The sequence below is a fragment of the Venturia canescens genome, chromosome 10 (genome assembly GCF_019457755.1).
Source record: "Venturia canescens isolate UGA chromosome 10, ASM1945775v1, whole genome shotgun sequence".
In the NCBI taxonomy this organism is placed as follows: Eukaryota; Metazoa; Arthropoda; class Insecta; order Hymenoptera; family Ichneumonidae; genus Venturia; species Venturia canescens.
The window spans coordinates 9,141,350-9,162,966 of NC_057430.1; the positions used below are offsets into that span (position 1 = coordinate 9,141,350).

The 21,617-nt window shown below is 47.0% G+C and overlaps 1 protein-coding gene across 3 annotated transcripts in view; it reads left to right on the plus strand.

Moving 5' to 3' along the window:
* The window catches only part of LOC122416985 (serine/threonine-protein phosphatase 4 regulatory subunit 1-like), a 152,040-nt gene that overhangs the window by 13,047 nt on the left and 117,376 nt on the right, over nt 1-21,617 (plus strand). For all 3 annotated transcript variants that reach the window (XM_043430163.1, XM_043430164.1, XM_043430165.1), the window contains one exon: nt 13,330-13,465. In XM_043430163.1, coding sequence (XP_043286098.1) covers nt 13,330-13,465 — 136 coding nt within the window. The remainder of the gene's footprint in view (nt 1-13,329; nt 13,466-21,617) is intronic.

A 21,617-nucleotide genomic window follows, 5' to 3' on the forward strand; every position in this document is an offset into this window, starting at 1 on the left:
TTATCATCGGGACAAATGTCAGTGCGCTCGACTTCAATCGTACGAGCGGCTCGCGACTCGAAATTTACTAGTTTCGACTAGATCGATGAAAGTTTTCACAATTTCACGGGTGAAATCGTCCACCGGAGTATTCGAGGTCGTGAAATACGAATTTAGCGTGATATTTGGGACGTTGAATTTGCGCATTTCGGACAAAAAGGCTCTGCCAGTCCGAGCGCTACTTTGGCAAAGCTCGCGCGGTGCGGAGCTTTTCTGTAGTTGCGGACGGACTCGCGCGTACTCGGAGAGTGGCGGAAAATGCTCAATTTACCGCTTTCGATTCCGACTGCTCGTTGGTGCGTTTTCAGCGAGTAAAAAAAGAAGAGAAAGTACACGCGTTACAGTTGAAGCCTGTGATAAGGCCGCGTGGCCCGGGAATCGGCGAGCGAGAAAAGAGTGCGCGCAGATATGATCCTCCGACGACGAGTATCGTAAACTACGACTCCTATATTCACAGAGTAGAAACTTCACTCGAGAAATGAATGAAACGGGCGACCTGCCGTGTCCGAATGCGTTCGTCTACGAGTAAACATCCCCCGCCGTGCGATGCCATTTCCGAAGAGCAGAGAGAAAGATAAAAAAAGCGGCGGAAGGGAGGCGCGAGCGGCAGTCGCGAACGAAAGCTTGATAAAATCCGGTGGAAGCGAGACGGAAAATCGCTGATACCCCGAGATGCGGGGTAACAGGGGAGAATTTCGAGAAAAAAAAGGAAGAAGAAGAAAAAATAAGGCATAAAACGGGATATAAAAACGGTGTTTGTGAAAGAAAAAATTGAGACTCGGTATCACCGGCGGCGTCTTCCACGACGATTCGAGATAAGGGACCTCCTGGATGTCGTAATTTCCTCAGGAATTTCTTCTCCTCTCGTGCACGCACCTCAGCCAACATGTGCTTTTATGTATTTGTATACATACAAGTTTGTATGCTAACGAATATAGATGTTTTTTTCGTCCATCGCTCTTTCTCGCTCCTTCTTTCCCTCGTCTCGATCCCACACACGCGTGTCCTTTTCTCACTTGTGCTCTAAGAGCCCGATTAGGCCTCTCGGTGCGCGTGCAAACGTGGGAAACCGGATTCCCTCTCTCCCGTAACGTCGATCATTCTTTACCGAAAAAAAAAAAAAAAAAAAAAAAACAATGCTGCGAATCGAACCCATTTTTTTTGACAATTTTCACATTCTTTCCCCCCCCCCTCAATTCGGCCCAAAATTCGACGATTATTCGCCAAATTTTTCCTCATCGAAACTTAATCGCTCGCGGTGTCGTATTTCTCTGAAAAAATCCATTGCGTTTGCTTCATTTTTTCTGGAACGAACGTACTGAAAATTCCTCGTTGATACTCATAATTGAGTTATGCTCACGAGTTCATTTCTGCAGTTGAATTAGTTCGCTATGAATGACCTTTTCGAATGGAATATTCAATAATAAAATCGATGGAAAAACTTAGTGTCGAGAGAATAGACTCGCAAATGAAAGCAAATTGTAGTTATTAAACGCGAGAGAGTTTAATTTTACAAGCGTGTCTCGAAGCTCGCGGTGGTGCTGGTTGGAATACTCGAACGCGAATTCCCGCGCAATCGTCCGGCCACAATGTATATAATAAGTCACAGGGCCATTGTCTTTCTCGCGTTCGTTATCTCACCAACAAGTTAATCTTTATAAATAGCTCGAGCAAACGGTTATATTTAATCCTGACCCTCGTGTGACGCTCTCGTCGTCTTTGCTCGTCGTCAATTTTCGTTTCAACCGACGACGACGACGACGACGACGACGAGCGCGTTAACGTTGATTCTTCTCTTTTCCTCTCTTTCTCCCTCTCTCCTTCGCGTACTACGAAATATATGCTCCTTTATACGAGTGCACAGAACTTTGGTGTGGAATGCGAGAAATGCTTTCACTCGATCCTCACAATAATTAGTCTTCCCTCCGTGAGTTCTTCGGATCGTTTTGCATAACCACTGAATCGATAATTCTCACAATTAGTTTAACTTCGGAATTATTTTCCCATGCATTTTCTACTACGGCATCTGCTAAAAAATTTTCATTGCTTCGAAGCCGACGATGGAAAAGCAATTTTCCCAAAACCGTGTCGGCATCTTTTTTTACTCTCGTTTTTTCATTTCTCATTGGGCGCACGATTTCGTCAATATTTTTCGACATAATGCAGCGTCAATTAGTCAACTTTTTTTCTCCGTTTTTCCACCCACCGAAACGCTTATGTGAAAAAAATCATTGAACGAATAAGAAGCAGCAACATTGTTGAGCGTGTACGAAGATGGCTTACGCGAGCGAGAGGCGCACGAGTTTGGTATAGCATCGGCGGAGTTCTCGTAATGTCGCGATCGTCCTCGAGACTCCCTCGCGGCGCTCGCGCACGCAGACAGAGGCAGCCGGGCGCGGCGCACATAGTGAAACATAACACACGGAAATACACAAATGGGAGCCTGTGGGGCATCACCCGTAACTTGGCCCGAGAGTTAAACTTAGGGCCTCGAGGTTCTCACATTGAAAGAAGGCGAGAGCGAGCAGACGGCTCGAGGGGGGGGAGCGAGATGGAGGGAGAGGCGACAATAAAACTCGGTCTGCCCTTACATTCCACGGCAGTGTGTCGGACGCTATTTTAAGTCGGCACAACGTGCCCCGGCTCAACGAGAGCAATACACAGGTCATTCTTCGTACGAAGCGGTCCGATGAAAATCATAAGGGCGGAAAGCGATGATAAATAAAATGGGTTCGTCGATGCCATCGCGATCTTTCGTCCCCGAGCCCGAAAGTTTATAGAGTCGAGGCATTTATAGACATTCGTCGTTCCTTTAATTGGGCTAAAAAATTAATTCTCCTTCGTCGTCTCGTTCCCATTCTCACCAAACTGCACTCTTCCCCTTCCCCGCTTCCTCGCCTTTTTCCTCATTCTCATTTCGAGCGATCTTTTCTCTCTCCCGAGAAGTGAATGGGGGGGAAAAAAGGTCTCGCGTGCGTGTATAGTAAAAATCCTCTCCGCGCAGTGAGTCGAGCCGCGCTCGGTTCGTCTGACCATCCACGAGTCTATCTACTTCTGCCTCCTCGCAACGACTTGCACCACGCGCGCATGTACGCACTCGCGATTCATTACCAGAATGAATCGTATCTCTCCATGCCTGTGTACATATTTTTATTCATGCAATCACCCCCGCTCGTACTTTTCCACTTCTCCGAGGCCCGACGCCCCCCACCCCGCCCACGCGCAAATGCACACGCACCTCTGCTCTTACTCACCGAAGCCGTACGCCTCGTTTACGTGCACCAAGTGGCACCGAACACACGGCAATCAACGGCCGAGTGTACGGGTCGCTTCCTACCGAATGGCTTTCAACTTCAATGTGGTAACGAAAATAAGAAAAGAGCATCGATCGTTTGCGCTCTTTCTCGAGCTCGAAAAATCGCGAAATCTCGTGAAGCCTGCGAAGGAAACTTGAACTTTCGAACGTCTCTTGATCGCATTTCTGCCGAGTCTCCCAAATCGTATTCGCCTCGCTGTATTGCCAGAATAAAAACCGAACGACCGCGATCTCGGAAACCGTGAAAAACTGCTCGATTTCGCATCGAATATCTCATGCGGGCGTGTTGCGCAGTCGATATGCACGCGATGTAACACACACAGAGATTGTATTTATACCGAGAAACACGCTAACCGCGAGCGCACCACTCCCGCGTGTGCGGTATATGCTCGGCGATGCAATCAATGAATGAGCTTTTTTACCCCCGCGCGCGCGGTGCGATGACCTCCGGCGTTACAGAGCCATATATTCATCTCTGCTAACTCGCGTCCTACCGTTTTTTTTCTCTTTCTCTTTTTCTCGCGTGGCTTTATCTCCGTACGCTTGTCTCCTTCGATCGGCCGACCGGAGGGAAACCAATAATCGCGCGCATCTCTCTCCCTCTCGCTCATTCCCTCCGCATCATCCGTTTTCGTATCAATGTCGGAGGGAGCCGAAAAAAAAGGATCGTGTACGCAATCGGCAGTAAAGGGAGCGCGTATAGTCGCCACTCGCTTCTCATATTTCTGTATTTATTTTGTGACGTAGGAATGTGGTGTTATACGCAGTAAAATCCGTTTCCCGGCGAGAGTTTGACTGACCTACATATTTTCTAGCTGCTTTTTTCCTTCTCGTGTTTTCACCGCTTTGGGACGCTCTCGAATAGTATCTACGGGACGTTCCGTGCGCATGGTTTCCTGAGCCCTTTAATTGTGACGGATGGGCGAATCCACGTGGGAACTCAGGCTCGAGCGGTGCGACGACTGCGATAAAGGTCGCGTAAAGTTTTGCAGCGTCCGCGAGTACGACGAAGACGATGCTTCGGCCTTTTTCAATCTTCCCACATCGCTCCAGCTTTCTCGTCCATTATTTCGCTGTGCAAATTGCTTCGAACTTTGAGAAGCTGCCTTAAAAAGCTGGAAAAATATTTCCGTTTTATTGCCGCTCGAAACTATCGATTTAAGGATTTCCGCGTCTATTTGGGATCAAGAAGATTATCGAGTGAATTGCGATGCGCGTTGGGTTCTTCTCGCGTTCGATCCGCGCTGTACAAACGCGCGCTTGTGCCAGCACGTAACACATGCAGCATCCGGCTGAAGCGATTCTTTCATCCGGTTTTCTCTTTCCCTCGGCATGTCCGTCCCTCTCGTTCAGCAAGAGCCTTCTTCTTGGGGAAGCAGTCCGTACTATGGACCGTTTGCATGTTGCAAGTCCGCGCGCACGTTGACTCGTGCGTTAACGCGCGTGTACGGAGCAGCGCGCCGGAGCACAAAACTCCGAGAACGCCTCTGCGTTCTCGTGAGTGAGCGAAAAAAATGACGGTACGCGTGTGTACCGAGCCCTCGGTGTACGACGCAAGCTCTCGCAATCAATGAATGACCGTCGTCGTGTGCACGCCGCCGCGCGCCCACTGACGGTCATGACTTTCCTTATCTTCCTATCTTCTCTCCCTTGCCTCATTCTCCACCGTATGCCGCCTCCCCTCCCCCGCTCTACTCACTTTTGTCTACACCTCTTTGTATGTGGGTCTAGGCTAACGGATTATGAGCCGCTAATTGACCATCGTCCGCGCGCTAATGATTATTGTGACGGAGCCCTTCCGTTCCTCGACAGGGGCCAAATCCCTCGGAGGGAGACGTGGCGAATTCGTCAAGCATACTACTTTTTTTTCGAATGCTCGGACGTTCTATTTTTTATTTATTTCCTGATTTTTTGCGCGTTCCGTCGGTTCGTTTATAACCTGGTGGTACTTTGGTCGCTCGCTCGTATCCGCGTTCTTCGTCGGTGGCCCGGTTCGTCGTTCGCGGATACGCATTACGCGCGCTATGCGTACACGATGGCGAACGTCGGCGTGGCCGACGCACGTTTATCGATCGCGGGCGTCGGCGTCCTCTCTCTCTCTCTCTCTCTCTCTTTGACGACCACGCGGTGGCGCCCTCGCCGTAGCGGCGCCGTCGTCGGCCGTGCATTCCCGCGACGTCGACGCCGGTTCCCCCCTGTATACGGGAGTATATCTGTACTTTTATATCTATGTATACGCCCGTAAGCTCGCACTCTCTCTCTCTCTTTTTCTTGACTCTCTTTCTCGCTCCTCTTGCTTTTCGCATGTTCCGCGATGCGCCGCGGGGATACCCGAGATTCGTTCGTCCCCTACGACCCCTCGCGGCGGCGGCGGCGGCGGCGACGGCGGCGGCGGCGTCATCCCCGCGCGTCGTGCGCGTCCTCTACGCTTTTCGCCCCGCGTCGTCATTTCGCCTCTCGGGGCGCGATCGGCAACCCCGTCGTACGCGGGGGGAGGCTTTCTCTTTTTCCCCCCTTTTCACCTTCCCCTCTCCGCGCCTCTCTTCCTCCCAGCTCCGCAGACCCCCCTCGTCACGCGACGAGCCAATCGCGAAACTCGCCGGTACAGAGCAAGATAGAGAAGACCGAGCCGGTACAGAGACCGCGGTGAGAGTAACCCCGGCGTGCGTTCAGAACTCGTATCCGCGAGAGTCAACGCACCTCATCTCCGAGAAGTCTCGCACTCGCTTCATCCGTCATTTATTTAGCTCTTGTTCCCTCTCTCTCTCTCTCTCTCTCTCTCCCAGTCTCGAATCTCGTGTTTTTCCACGTTTGAGCGAACACCACGGAATTTCCGAGTCCCCTTACTCGCGCCGCTCTCAAATGCTCGTCAAATTTATTCGTCGTCATCGCTCTCGTCCTTGACGTGTTACAATCGCCTTCTACGCGCTGGCGAGCCCCGCTGGTACGACAGTGACCTGCTCGCCTCGATAATTCCCGAGGATTTTTGTTTTTTTTTCAATCCTGTGACGAAAATTCTCCAGTGGATAATTAATTGCGTGTGAAAATATTGATTCGGAGTGGTTTATCGTGCGGTGGATGGGACGAAGGAGCTTTGAGACTTGCGGCGTTTTTTCGGCCACGAGGCCCCGGAGATCGCCGAGGTTTCGTATTGAATTATTCCGCGAGCGCGAGTGGAGAAAATTCTAATGTTTATTCGCTTCTTGTTTTTCTCAACTGCGATTTCGTCGTGCTCCGAATTTCTTACGACTTATTTTCTCTCTGCGCGATTGCTTGATCTGTGCGACCCGTTTTTGTGCCGGTTCGCCAGTGTGTGGAAAACGCTTTCGAGAAAGAAAAGTAGGCGACAGAAGGACGAACCGCCGCCCGGTGCTGCTCGTCCGGAAGGACGAAACGAGGACCAGCGGCAGCAAGCATGGCCGTCTCCGCGGCTCGGCGTGCTGCCACGTCGCTGCTCTTTCGACCGTGGGAAAATGTCCCACGGAAAATATCGATCCCGGTGTCACGTGAAACCAGTGAAATGCTCACAATAATCCGTCTCTCAAATTCTCCCTCGCGGAACGTCTCGAAATTCATGATGCTTGATCGTCGATCGTCATGTCACCGATGAAGAACGAAGATTGGCGGGTCCGAGATTGCAGGCGTGTTCTCGCGGAAATGTGCCACGCCGGTTCCGGTCCCGGCGCGTGGACGGCGCGGTCGTCGAAAATTCACAACCGTCTCACCGCTTCTCCCTTCAATAAATAAGAATAATTTATAAACCGTGGGTGGATATTTATAATTGCAAACGATTCTCGGTTCAACAATTAATGACAAAATATCGCCAACAACAACTGTGAGATTTCCGTCCTCGGAACTGTGAGAACGAAATAAAATGCCGGTCCGTCTCAGTGCTCGTGTCCCGCAGTACCAGTGCCCATTGAATTTTCCTCTCCATTTTATTATTTTCTCCTCCCTTTTCCTTTCCGATCAGCCCAATCATTCGTTTCTTCTTTCGTTTGATAATTTTTGTGTCTATCTTCGCTGTCATGTGGATACGTGAAGAACGCCGACGACGAGATTCATCATTGGGGAGGATCTTCAGGTGAGATGCCGCAATTGAGAGTTTGGAGAAACAGTGCCATTTTTCCCACAGAAAATATTCTCGTCCAGGTTTCTCGTCTATGCGAAGATAAATGAATAGAGCAATTTTTTGGTTGTAATACACGAGATCGAGGCTCGAACGATCTGCTCTCGTTTTTTTTTCTTTCTTTTTCTACAGGGATGCTTCACCCTCTTTCAAAGAGGAGGCAAGATTACGAGATTTTCTCCCGACTCGTTCACACGGACCGACACCGGGAACAGGGACGGAATGTGAGCGAGCGAGAGAGAGAGAGAAAGAGAGAGAGAGCGAGAGAGCGGCCCCGAGGGTCCATAATGGTTTGTTATTGATCTAACTCCGCGTCGCTCTCTCGCTCTCTCTCGTCTTCCTTATACTTTTCTTCCTTTGTCCTTCCCGTTCGTTCTCGTCGTTTTCTCGCCCTCTCTCTTCTCGCCGGCTTTCTCCCGATCTTCGTTCTCGAGAGGGAGAAGAAGCGCTCGGCCTAAGGGGGTTGCAAGCTCAGGCGAACCTCTTACCAAAAAAAGGGGATGAAGAGCAAGAGAGAAAAGCAAGGGAAGGCGAGAGAGAGAGGAAAAAAAGATCAGAGTAGGGTGCGACTAGTCCCACGCAGGAATTCCTTCTCTCTCTCTCTCTATATATATATATATATATTATGTATTTTCTCGTATATATCTTTGCCCACACGATCAAGAGGAAGAGAGAGAGGGTGGAAAAGGAAGATGGAAAATCTGCACGCCGCCCTTCAGCCAGCATCCATCCCCTATCAGCCCGCGAGGTACTTTCCTTCTTTCCGGGAAAAACTCCTTCTGTACTTTTACTTCGCACACTCGAAAGAAATCCTGAAGAATATTTGTGTCTGTTTGCACAGCACACATCTCGATAAAAGGGTTTGAAAAACAGTTCTCGGCGCGGTTCAGCTTGGAATATTTTTTGCGCATCCCGATCGCGTTCATCTTTTCGGATGAGCTTTTTCACAAAGTGACGAATAAGATTTTCAATCCGCAAGCATTCTTCGCACTTCCGTTTCACCCAGTTCCGTGCTCCACATTCTCGCGATCCTCGGGGCTCTCTTCATCAACGATGAATTAGCTCGAACGCTTCAACTTTTCACTGTTAATTGCGAGAGGAGTGAATAAATTACGGGTTGTCGTCGACGACTCGGACGTTTTTCCCTTATCCCGGAAACGAGAAATACAGGGCGAAGCCCGTAGAGCCAGGACACGCGTTCTCGTGACATACACGAGTTGACCTTGATCGCGTGCTCGCGTGTGTGCTAAACTTTTTGTAAGAAAAACTCGTCGAATTCCAATTGGCGGACACACACACACACACACACACACACACACACACACACACGTTTGAGCTCGTGTTCGAGCACAAAGTGTACATCAAATTCCACAAATGTGCAATACAAATCGTGAAAATCTGCGGCGATTGTCAGGAGTCCCGAACAAATAATACGTTTCGTCGGTATAATGACAGTGTCGCCACAGTTTCGATTTTCCTTATTCACGAGCGATTCCGGAGGGTGCACGGAACTTCGCCATTCGAAGAAACACGTGTTCTTTTCTCGCCCCGCATAAGTACATAATGAGTCGGGAGCTTGTTTCAGCGGAACGATTATTATTGCGTTGGGGCGAGTCTTTGCTGCGACACACTTACTATATAAGCGTATATCAATGAAATACCCGTCTTCGAATTAAGCAAACACCGTCGTCCTTCAATTAATAAATAACGAGGGGTTTGCTAAATCGCGATCTCGTTGACTCTCGGAGCTCTCTTTAGCTCGCTTTGCGAAAGTATTAGGTGCAGTGAAAAAGTTGGTGAAAAACTCGGACGATTCTCGCGTGTCGCGTGAATAATGTATGCGCTAACTCGACCGCAGAGTACACCGCGCGTAGCTGCTGCGTACGAGTAGCCAGCCCTTCTCTCGTTCGCTTTTCTTTTTTTTTCCCTCCCTAGCTCTCGAACCCCCTCGTCGCTCGAGTCGTCTCGCAAACGATACTTTCGCATATACGAGTATCTTTTATTGCATGGCTATTACACGAGCAATATATACCTGTCGATACGATCGGGAACGTATATAAGTACATACATGTTTGAAGCACTGTTTACGAACCCACGTACGACCATCAACTGCTCCGACTCGACTCGTGTCTCGTCTCTCCAACTCGGCGCATTACTATTTAAATCTCTTTCTCTCTCTCTCTCTCTCTCTCTCGGTGAGATTTCATGCCGAAAAACGTCCGCTCGAAAGGTACCAATTTCCTCGTATTTCAAGCGAGAAAAGAACACGCGCGAAAAGTTTCTCGTAGATCATTGCACCTTCGCCGCTCCAACTCTGGCATACCTGACGCGACATAACACTCACGCGATGTGCCACTAAGTCAACACTCTTTCTAGAAGCATCCCTCTTCCGACTTTCCACCGTCTCTCTGCACGCGCCCGCCGTTTATCCTCACTTTACTTTCCAAACCGCGCTCTTTACGACTCTATTCCGACCTGGCTGCTGCGCGGGTATCCGCCCCGCGTCTTCGGACGTTGCAAGTTCTTTATAGGTCAAGTCGCCTTTTCAGTTATCAAACTCCTTAATAACCGGCCGAATAATTATGCTTTTCTTTGAGCGAGTGAGCCTAATCCCGAAATTCTGGCCCTCTTTTCATTGCCAGCAAGTACGCGCGTACATTCCAAAACTATTTTCTCTCATGCTTTTCAGGGTGCAGAAAGGGAGCAAACCAATGTCTATTGGAATCGACAGAAAATTCCTCCTCTGCATAGAATTTAGTACAGTTTAGCCCCGAAAAATGTCACAATTTCCACCTATTTTGCAAGAGTTTTGACTGCGCCTGTTGGAAGGAGCCCCGGAGTTGTGGTTTTCTTGACTGGTTGGTAAAAAAAACCAAAAAAAAGCGAGAAGCCCGCTATCTTCGATCCTGGTGAAAGTTCCTCTCGCGAGGTTTGTCGATGACGTTGAAAGCTCTTTACCCTTTATTGTCACGTTTTCTCTCGCCGTCCTTTATTACCTATTTTTCTTTCTCTACCGGTCTTTCGTTAAAAAAGTTGGTAACGCTCAGGGCCCCTCGCGAGTTCAAACTTTGTCGTTTCTCTTCTCGGGAGACTCTTATTTGCTCTCTCCCTCTTTTTCTCTGGAGCGCGCGCCCTCGCGCTCGGTTACCATGAACGAGAGCGAGCCTCTTCTCGCGCAGCCTCGCTTACGGGCATGCAGCCTTTTTCTACTATTTTTTTTCCTCACCGGCGAGCTTTCCTCCTCGTTGTGTGTTATTCACAAGGCTTATGCATTATTTACCATAATGTTGGTGACACGGAGAGCATCGATGCCTCGTAATCGAGAAAATAATGTGAAATACTTGGAAAGACGCGAATGAAAAACAAACGTTTCGGCGAGGAGAGAAAAATGGATTGGGAGGTGAAGGAAGTACGACGCTCGAAATCTTGGGTTGATCGAGGCTCTTCGATCTCCGGAACATTTATGGGATATCACCTTTCGCTTCCTTATTCCGCTCGTTGGCCCGTTATTTTCGGAGAACGAGGAGGGATAAGGAAGCTAGGAAAAGGACGAGTCTCACGCGCCGGGAGAGATGAGATAAAGCGGAGAAAGAGAGATCCGTGTGCGAGAAAAAAGGAAGTGCGCGCGGAGGGTGAGAAAGGACGAAGACCTTTCCGCGAGGCTGTTGGGAAAAAAGCAAGGAGAGGGAAAGAGAGATCGCGGAGATATACGTCGGGACGAGGGGGTTGCACGCATGACCCTGAACCCAACTGCCGCATCACTTGGTACAGGGGGTGCGAACCTCGAGAACCGACGACGAGGGATGGAAAGTGGCGAGGAGAGAATCAGAGAGAAAGAGTGAGAGATAAAGTAGCTTGAGCTTTGAGCGGATGGGCAGGGGCGAGAGAGAGAGAGAGAGAAAGTGAGAAGGGGGAGAAAACGTGAGACTAGAAACCAGCGTCTGTGTTCGCTCTTGGGTACAGATAGAAAGAGAGGAGAGAGAGAGAGCTACGACTCTGGCTGTGAGAGCGCGAAAGTGAGTATATATACAGTCTCCGGGATCAATACTCCTGCGTCTTGCGATCATTCATCTTGCCACGCCCCTCTGCTCTCTCCAGCACACGCTCTCCAGCTCGCTCTCTTATTTCATCCTCGTATTATTTCCTCTCTCCTTCTCTCGTTATCCCTCCATTCCCTATCATTGTCGTATCCGTTTCTCTTCTTGCCGCCCTCCCCGGCCCACCTATAGCTCCTACGTTTATTCTACACATCATCGCAGTTCTCTCCCCCCTCCGCCCGTTCCCGCAACATCCAATTCCATCTTTTTTTTTTCGAATTTTCGTCAACGAGATTGTTCAAATATTGTTTCGTCAATTCGGGCCCGGCACCGCGCGCTCTACCAAATGTCCCAAACTACCCTCGCACACACTTCCGGCTCCTTTCCACACCGTACGGCGGAACCCCGCCGCGGCTGTAACCTTCGAGTGACCTTGATCGCATCGCGCCTCACCATTTTCCACCCCTGTCCCATGCTTTTCGAGCATTTCCTTATATTTCCAAGACTCCTGCGATCTTTCGGACCAAACATTTCGATGTTAAACTCACCTCGCACACATTTCCCTCGGCTGAGAATTTCACTCACGCTCCGATTTCACTCCGCATACTCATTTATTTTCCTTGCTCTCATTCCGATCCTCCGAATCTTATTATTTTCGTACTCAATCTTCGCGGCTCTATCCCCAATTGAGAGTTCCCATTACAAATGAACCTAATACTACCATACATTTGTCCGTGCATTCTGCACTTGACTCCCTAGCCGGGATATCACATACTGCAGGTGATTTAAATGAGTTCGAGAGTCTCTTCGTCTCGCTCTCCCCGATAGAGACAAGTACAAAAGCTCGATGGTACGCAGACGAGAAGTAAACCAGATTATATATACATATAGAATGAGATTGGGGATGAAAGGGGGTGTACCGGCTAGACTGAGAGACGACGGCTCCCTCCGCATCTCTCGCTCTCCCTCTGCCGTTCTCTTTCTCTCGCTCGCACTTTTGACGTTATAGTAGCTCTGCTGGGATCTGGCAGTCGAACGACGGATGCCTGTTTCGGACACGAGTACAGAGACTCGGGCGAGAGAGGGTTGAGAAGCTGATAGAGAATTTGGCTTTTCCTCTCTCTCTCTCTCTCTCTCTGTCGCTTTCGCTTTCTCGCTCGGTTCCATCGATACCCGCGGCTCGTTCTCTCTTTTGCTAAACGCTCTTGTCGTTACTATAGCACGCTCTGATCCGATCGAGTGTCCTGATAAAGAGCGAAGAATCGGACAATCGAGAGGAAACCTCGCTCGAAAGCCTGCGTATTTACACGGCAAATATATATAATGTAAATGCCTTTTAATGTCTATCTATATACACGCTCGTATATATAAATGGTGTATTCTTCTATATCCCGATCGAATCGATATGTCGTTGGCTCCGACGTGTCTTGGATCCTCCAAAAAAGCTCTCCCCCTGCCCACCTTCCGCTTTTTTCCAGCCTCCTCCTCGTCTGAGATACGGAAAATTTCTTGTAGGCTTCCCTATATCTCTATTCGCGTTTGTCCTTTCTTCCTCCTCGTATATTTCTTTGTCGACGAAATTGCGATCTTCCGGATCGCAACGCACGCGTTTACGTCTCAATGATACCAGCAGCAGCAGCAGCAGCAGCAGCAGCAGATTCGACAGACTGAAATTATCCGCATTGCCGATTGTATGAAAACGTTTTGTGAACCACATCAACGTTTCGCTATATACGGCTAATTATGTGCCTAATCGCTCTTACAGAAATGTCATCGACGATAACTTGATCCGCTTTATTCTCTTACAGCGATGGAAGGCGCCGATGACGGAGAGACCGGCGGTGACGGACCTGCGGATGGACGTGGCGACGAGGGCGGAGGAGAATCCTTACCACCGATGACGAAACTACAACAGCACGCCTCCTGCAACACACGCTACAACCGGTAAGGCATCATCTTATTTTTTCAATTTTCATATTTCTCCGCGATTGTCATTCGGTTATTTCGGATACGCACGCAACTTTACTCGAAAGGAATAAGCGCTGATTGACCGTGATAACGGTCACGGTCAGTATTACAGATAAACATCGGGAGCGCTGCTCCAGCGCAGTGAGAAAATACAAGTTCGTTGTAACTCTCATCTTAGCTCGAGGTATATTTCGAGCCGTACAGTCCATCGAATTCGACCGATCGTACGGGATAATCGTTAATTTCGTAAGTGGTGCGGAAGCATTCCTCGGGATCTGCCGCATGCGCGGTCAAATTAAAAAGTAGGAATGCATCTCCGCGAGTGGAATTTGTGACAGGGAATGATAGTTCCCAGAGGGAAAATGTTAGAATTGAAGATACATATCGCAGCAGCGACTTTAATGTGTGGAATGTGTCTGCTCCACTTTTGTTTTTATCTTGGTAGAGAGATCGATAATGTAGAAAGAGGGTTGAATCTTGGGTTGAGTTAGGTCTATAGGAGGAAAAGCCGGTGGAGAAAAGAGACGAGAGAAAGACTCTCCCGCGGTACGACGTATAGCAGCAGCGTACCGGGAGACTCGGGCCAAATATACGCGGTGTGTCAGCGTCGCGGCGCGCCAACGTCCTCTCCTCGCTTCCTGCCTCACAAGGGAGAGAAGAAAGAGAGAAAGAGAGAAAGCAGCAATGGAAAAGCAGGGCGAGAGGGGCTCCGGGCGCCTCTCGACGCCGCTTTCTCTCTCTCTTTCGCTTCTTCTCTTGAAACCTCTCCGTCGCGAGGTCAACGTCATCGGGCGCCCTGCCGGCAACTTGGACACCGTGTAAGCATCGCCTAGAGGTACCGCTAACCCGAAAGGCACTTTAAGTTCAAAGGAACCTCTTTTCCTCCCTGCGATATTACTTCATCGATGCACCGAACAAAACAAAATCTTAACACTCGCTCGTACGACATTTTTTTTCTTTTCAGACTTTCATTTCTCTTGAGATTCTTCATTTTTTTTCAAGATTTTTCAACCTCGAGACTCCCGGCGGCGAGTGATTTATAAAATGCGAGCAACAAATCTCTTTCAAAGTATTTTCTTCGCTGAATAGCATTTTTTTCAGAATTCACTCCTAAACACTGTATTTTTAACTCCCGACTGCGATCAGCTGATAAGGGGAGATTTCTTTGAAGCAACTTTTCTCTGGAACAGTCGCACTCGTCCTCATCAATTTTTGCTTTTGTTTTCTATATGTTGTGACGGGCATAGTTTTTCTTAGACATAGTTTGTCAAAATCTATATTGAACTCGCTTAGAAAACTATAATGTATTTATAATCAAACTTATTTTCCCGTATCGAATTGACCATTTAAGGTAGTGCTCGATTATCGACAACTTCACACGGTTCGAGCTGTTGTTTTTAAAGCAGGATCCCAACTCGACAGTGGCGGCCTGCTAATTTGTCAACTCTACGTTACGTATTTATAACGTAGAAATAACTATCAGAATCACGTAATTTATTCACTTATTTATTTTGGTATTACGAATCAATCACTTTTTAAAATATTGTAATGAAATTTATTGGTTTACAATGCGATAAACAAACTCCATTAGACATTATATTTATTTATGAAGCGTAATTCTGTTTTTACCGTTGCTTAGCAACGTAATTTCATTGCTCTCCGAATCTCGCTCGACGTATGGATATAGACATACGCGAATAATATGCGCGTCGTGAGTTGTCCAGTGTCGATTCAGGACACCCTGCTGATTTTTCTCATTAAAAAATGATGAACTTCAAGGTAGTTCATGCACGAAATGATTTTCTTAAGAAATTTACATAGAGTTTGAATATATAGGTAGTCGACTGACACGCATAGCAAATTTTCAAGGGTTCGTCTTACTGGTTATTTAGATAAGCCTATTTAAATATGAAGAAAAATACACAGGGGTATGGGAACTATGCATAAAAAATCGTTTAGCTTTCCATATAACGAATCAAAGCTTCGTACGAAGTTTGTGAAAAAGTGCACAATAACAATGAAGTATATAACGAAGGCCTGGAAAAAAATTCGAGACGATTGTCTTATTAGTAAAGATTGAACGAAATTGGTAATGAGCATATATGAGGCTTGCCTTATGATTTATTGAAATGCATGTGAACAAAAAACTGCGTTGTCGAAGTCATATTATGAAATTAACTCTACTGACGACCCATTTATGTATTATCGAAAACCAATTCTTGTAAGATCGCATATACTGTTCAATCGTACAACGACATGCAATCTATATTTTTCTTCCGAACATTTTCTCATTGTCATTCGACAAAACCCTCTTGATTAGGATTTCCAAGCTCTCGACTCCATTTATGGAGTATCTTTTGCTCCATCTTTTAGTTAGCTTAAATATTGCTGTAAACGACCGTTATGGAATATCATGGAGACGATGGAGACATTTTTTAATTATTTATTTTTCCCGATTGATTTGAATTTCACTTTTTTCACGAATTTCTTAACCTTCCCGGATAGATTATAATTTTTGTCTACACGAATCGTGAAATTTCACGTATGTTACAATTTTTGACAAAGATTTCGCAATGAGGCGATAGCGCACAGTGGTGGAGCGCGTATGCAGTTTGGGTCTTTAGTTACCAAAGTGATAGGATCGAATTTCGATCCAGGTAGGACAATTTTTCTGCGTCATTGATCATCATCAGTAATTCAAATAATGGAAAGTAACTAAATACAGTCGGAAAAAATATAAATGATGAATGAATTGTTTTTAAAATAATTTAAATGCTAATCAGGCTAATCCCTGTTCCCGGTCATATGCTTGAGGGCGTAAAATTTCATCAGATGGCTTTTTATAAGGGCTCTAACAAGGCAGCACGATAAGCTAATATAGCACCTTGAAGAGGCGACTAAGAAATTTTCTACGCGGGTTCTATAACTTATTTTTTCATTCGTGAAACGAGAAGAAGCACATTCGCCAGGAAAGCATTTGTCCGTACTACTGTCTGCGCTCATTTGGGCTTGTTAATATTTCGGGAAACGGCCATGCTCACCACCCACACGGTTGGGTCATGCGCGAGCGAGCCGGACACTGAAAAGAGGCATGCATTGGAAAGCACGTTGCGTTTGCAGTAGGAAAACAAGTTGACGACGAACATGAGAGAATCGCTGACAAAGTTCTTGTTGATTTATAGAAAGAATTTATTTATAAAATTCTTACAGGAAAATGCAGCGACAACGGCGCGATTGAATATTCAACAAAACACTGCGCTCTGGCACTGCTGACGAAAGAGAGGAGAAAATTCTCGCATCGCGATTGACGCACGAATCGCGAAATGAGGAAATTTCGAGAAAAAGATAACCGTCGTCGTTATCGCTCGGGCGAAAAAATTCCATTAATGTCGTTAACCATTGTGCCGCAGCAGACGAACAAAAAGTATCGTAGCTATTCTCTTCCTCCTTTCCTCTCTCTCTCTCTCTTTCTCTCTTTCTCTCGTACTTCTCAGTTATCCCGTCTGTCTCTCGTTCGTCTTTTCTCCGAGCTATCTCTCGCACAGTTTTGCGTGCTCCACCACTTTAGGCTGCGTTAGACTTTCTCATTCTCGCACGCAGATTTCTCTCGTTGTTTCATATGTCAGTCGCTCGTCTCTCGGTGCTGCGGTGTCCAGTAATAGTTCGCGGTGTCTGCGTGCCGTCTGGCTGTGGTCCTCGAACCGCGAAAACTTTGGACTCTCTCGCTCTCTCTCTCTCTCTCTCTCTCGCTCGCTCGATCCTGTAACTCTGTAGAAGAGGAAGAGAGACGACTCGGCGAGCGATCTCGGAATCCTCACTCACTGTCCCCGCTCTTTTGCCCCTTTCTCCTCTCATGTCTAGCCGCGTCCATTTCACCACTCGGCTTGGCGGACCCCGGAATCGCGGTACACACACGAGATACCAGAACAGAGGATAGACGAGTTACACGCGAAACCCACGCGGGTATTATAAGTACTCTCTTCCATTTTCTCTCTTTCTCTGTCTCTCGCGTGTGTGTCGAGGGGGCGTTAGAATTTTGATCCGGATGAAAAGAGCCGACGGACGAGAAGAGCAAATAGAAATTTCGTCGTGGAAAGAATAAAAAAACAATGCGGTCGGTTTATTTTCACTCTCTCGTGACTTTCTCTCTAAAAATATATTCTTCGATATTTATATTTAGAAACAGACGAAATTAGATCGCCTCGCATTTATAAAAACTCGATCGATTACTCTCCGAAGTATAAACGATCGCCGGACTCGAATATGAGTTGAAAGCTTAATATTCCGGCCCAGAAAACTACTTCGATGACGTGTCTTGGAGCGCGTCGATGAATGCAGCGCAGTAATAGAAAGTGCCTCTTCAAAGACGACGCTCCGATATCTCGTCACTCGCGACATCTTACAGAGTTTCCTGTTTTCTGGTGCTCCGCTTCAATGCTGCGCTGCTTTTCCCTCCTTCTCTCCGAGCGACGTTATCTCCTTCGCCTTCTTCCTCCTTCCGAGCTTTCCTCAAGCCCATTGCTGACGTCAAAGTACGTACTTTAATGCACGACCGCATCAAACTTTAAGTCTTTGACCGAGATGAAGTATGAGCATTCCGACAATTTGTAGTTTCCTCCTTCTGCAAACGGAGGATCGTTATTTTCAGATGGCGCACGAAAAAAGCTTTTCTCGTCCCTCGCAGCTGTTAATTCGGTGACCGTGTAGGTTAGAATCGCTGCCGAATTGAGCCTCGCGATATCAAACCATAATGATATGGATCATTCGTGAGAAAAAAAATCAAACCAATTGTAAAACAGTTGAATCTTTCGACGAAATCGAAGCTTCGTTTGTAGTTTCCAACACCGATACAGCCTCACGATCCGTCTTCAATCGCACTCTCGAACTGAGCGGTATCGTTACCTTGAAAATCAGACAGATTTGACGTCAATTCTCGGCTATCGTCGAACCGATGAATTCATCTGCATTACACGCGGCAATTCTCGAGTGCAAAGAGACTGTGCTCCGTTCAAATTTGCTTCGTCATCGGAGTGGCGCGTGGACGGACTTGTACGCATTTGCACACTCGACGCATCTGTGTAGCAAAACAGTTGAAGATAACAATGTGAGATAAAGGCAGGCGACGGAGAGAACGATCGAGAGAGAGAGAGAGATCGCGTATTCGCGAAACCGTTATAATTTTACGTTGCTCGTTCGTTCTCTGCAGCAATAACGAATGTCGCGCGTTATTGTCGAACGTTAAACGTAAGCACACATTTTTCGTGACGAACTTCGCAGTTGCGCGAATTAGTTTCGGTCACTCACGGAATTGCGCAATATTTAGCAACCGCGCTGGAGGTGCGATGAAGCAGCAGCAAATTTGAACTTGCCGTTAATTCCAGTCTAATTGAAGCGCACTCTCATCGGCATAAACGCGACGGATATCGATCTTTAATGAAAGTCTCCTTCGCTCATGTCAAGCCTGAGAATTTAATCGTTATTGCGATCGACGTTAAAGTCTTTCGTTTTTTACTGACTCGTTGTCGCACTCGCTGCTCATTGATTTCGTGTTATTTTCATTGCGAAGAATTCGTCCTCAAACACGATACATTCGGATGATTGCGTATCTCGATCGCACAACGATCAAAAGGTAATTTGCCTTCGCCTCGTTCCAGCGCCGTCTTACCTGCTTCGCATGCGTATGTCTACATGTAGCAACAACTTTATCGATATGATCAAAGCGACTCTTGATATGCTTCCTGAGAAAGCCGTAAATTCGTCTCTGTGTACACGATCACTCGTGCGTGGCTCAATTCAATCGCACTGCGATCGAAATCTTCATTACGAACGTGTGTATGGACGAGGCATTTCGCAGCTATTTAACCCCCCGTTGACCCATTTTCTCCCTCAAATTATCCAGATTCGTGTTTCCCGCTATTTTTCAACAACTCGCGAATACGTCGCAGTTTTTCAGTTTATACACTAACGCTAAAATATATCGCGGTGGTTTCTCCTTCTTTTCCTCCCAGTGTTTTCGCTCGACGAATCCCTCAGTTCGATGAATTTTTATGCCTACTAACAGAAATTAATTCGTACGTTTTCCGATTTCTTTAAGCGCCATAAACGAGAGCTGCAACCAAAGGTCTGACACTCAAACGAGCCTCGAAACACAGGTCTCCTCCTCCTCTCCCTCTTTCTTTCTCTCCTTTTGGGTTTGGATATTACATCGACTACGAGCTGCTTCGACGTAGCAATTTCATTTGCGAACACGAGTGAAGACTACTCGAGTGCATTTACGCGCGAAAGGCACACGCGCATTGTGTGCGCCTTGGGGCCAATTAACATCATCGTATCGGAACATATTCTAATGACAAAAGCACCTAACTATGCGTACCCGCTATACGCGTCATGTCGTGGCTTTGCATAACATATAAATATGTAAGTACACATGTGTATATATACAAATGCGATGTACGGGAGATTCTTACCATCATCGACGTACTTTTTTCACTTCCGACTCTTTTACTGCCTACTCCGCGACATTCTTTACTCGTGCCAAAAATTTCATTTCGTTTTTCCCTCGTCCGTTGGCTCTTTACGACACTCTTCAAGCGAGCGGGCCGCGTTTCTTGATAGGCGAATCGAGGGTTGTTGATCGTTTTCGTGAAAAAAATTGACGCAGCAGTTTCAATGGGAATTTAATGCGCGAACGATTGTCACTGTGGGAAAGGAATAATCCGATGAGGATATTTTGATGAATATCGATATGGGTATAATAGACACTGCGGATGAAAAACTCAACCGGAGAATTAGTTTTATTCTTGGATGTATTATGATTTCGAGCATTTTTCCGGAAATATAATATTTATGAGCAAAAGCTCGAGTTTCTCGGGAGGAAGCAGCCGGAAGTTTACATTTTATGAGTTCTTTACATCGAGTTTGTTTTTTATTCGGTCGCGAACGACGAATGCAGTCGCTGAGCGTGCTATTATCGTGCCTCTATTTATACGTTTTTATCTGCGCCGATCTGCGTATTCCTATTCATTTGACGTTCTTCAACGCAAACTTTGACGCAAGCGAATTTATTTTATTTATTTACAGCTATTTTTACTCGGCGCTACAAGCGGGGATGAGCGACTTTGCCATTTGCAGGCAGACGCGACGAAGTGTACGAGCGATTATTTCCTGTAAAGAATGCTCGCGGGATTTTGGGGAATTGATGGATGCTAACTGTGTGAAAGTATCGCCCGGTAACGAAAGGAATAGAAAATCGGCAGCTAAAAAGTTCAACGTTTTCGTACAATCGTTATTTGCCTTCCGCTAATTAAATACTTTCAGTTTTTTCATTTTCTCTGCGAAGCGTCGCTTCTTGCGAGCTTCTTCTCAATCACACGCACTACGCATTCACATACGAATGCACCAACTTGCGCCAAGTTTTTGTGCCATCTGCTCCTCTTCTCTCTGCTATTCCTATATAGCGCTCGCTCGATGCTTTCCCCTCCGATCGCGTCCCCTCTTCCGCAGCGTTTTTCTGCTTCGAATACACGGAAAATCTCGTGGAAAATTTTCGCATCGTAAGCGCGTCGTTTTTCCCCGTTTTTTTTTCTCCTTCACAATGCGCGAGAATTAAAACTTGGGAAACAGACGCACGTTCGTGTTCGGGAAATCTTCGCAAGACCCAGCCAAGTCGGAGGCTAACTGATACGCAGTATAACTGATGACGGTCTGTTTTGTTTTTTTTTTTTTATTGCAATCATTCGCAAAAGCTGAATTCGAAAAACGAAATGATCCAACTTCCACGACGAACTTCTTTCGCTTAAAACAACAATTGACGAAAGTTCCTTCGCAGTCTGCTTGCCGAAAACGGATGCTTTCGAAAGCTTGAAGCGAACGATCGGATTTCACAAGATTTTTAATAAAACGTGAAGAACCTGCGAAGTTTATTCGAACTTCGGCGCAGCTTCGTGCTTGACGTTTTATTAAAAATCTTTGAAAATCCGATCGTCCTTGCACGTTTTGGGGGCATCGGTTTACCGTGCAGCCACGAAAGAACATCTCCGCCGCGGCTGCATGTGAATATATATTTAGAAAAAGTTCTCAAGCCGCCCATTCGCAGTTGCGGGTACAACCGCGTGTTTGGGGGAGTAGA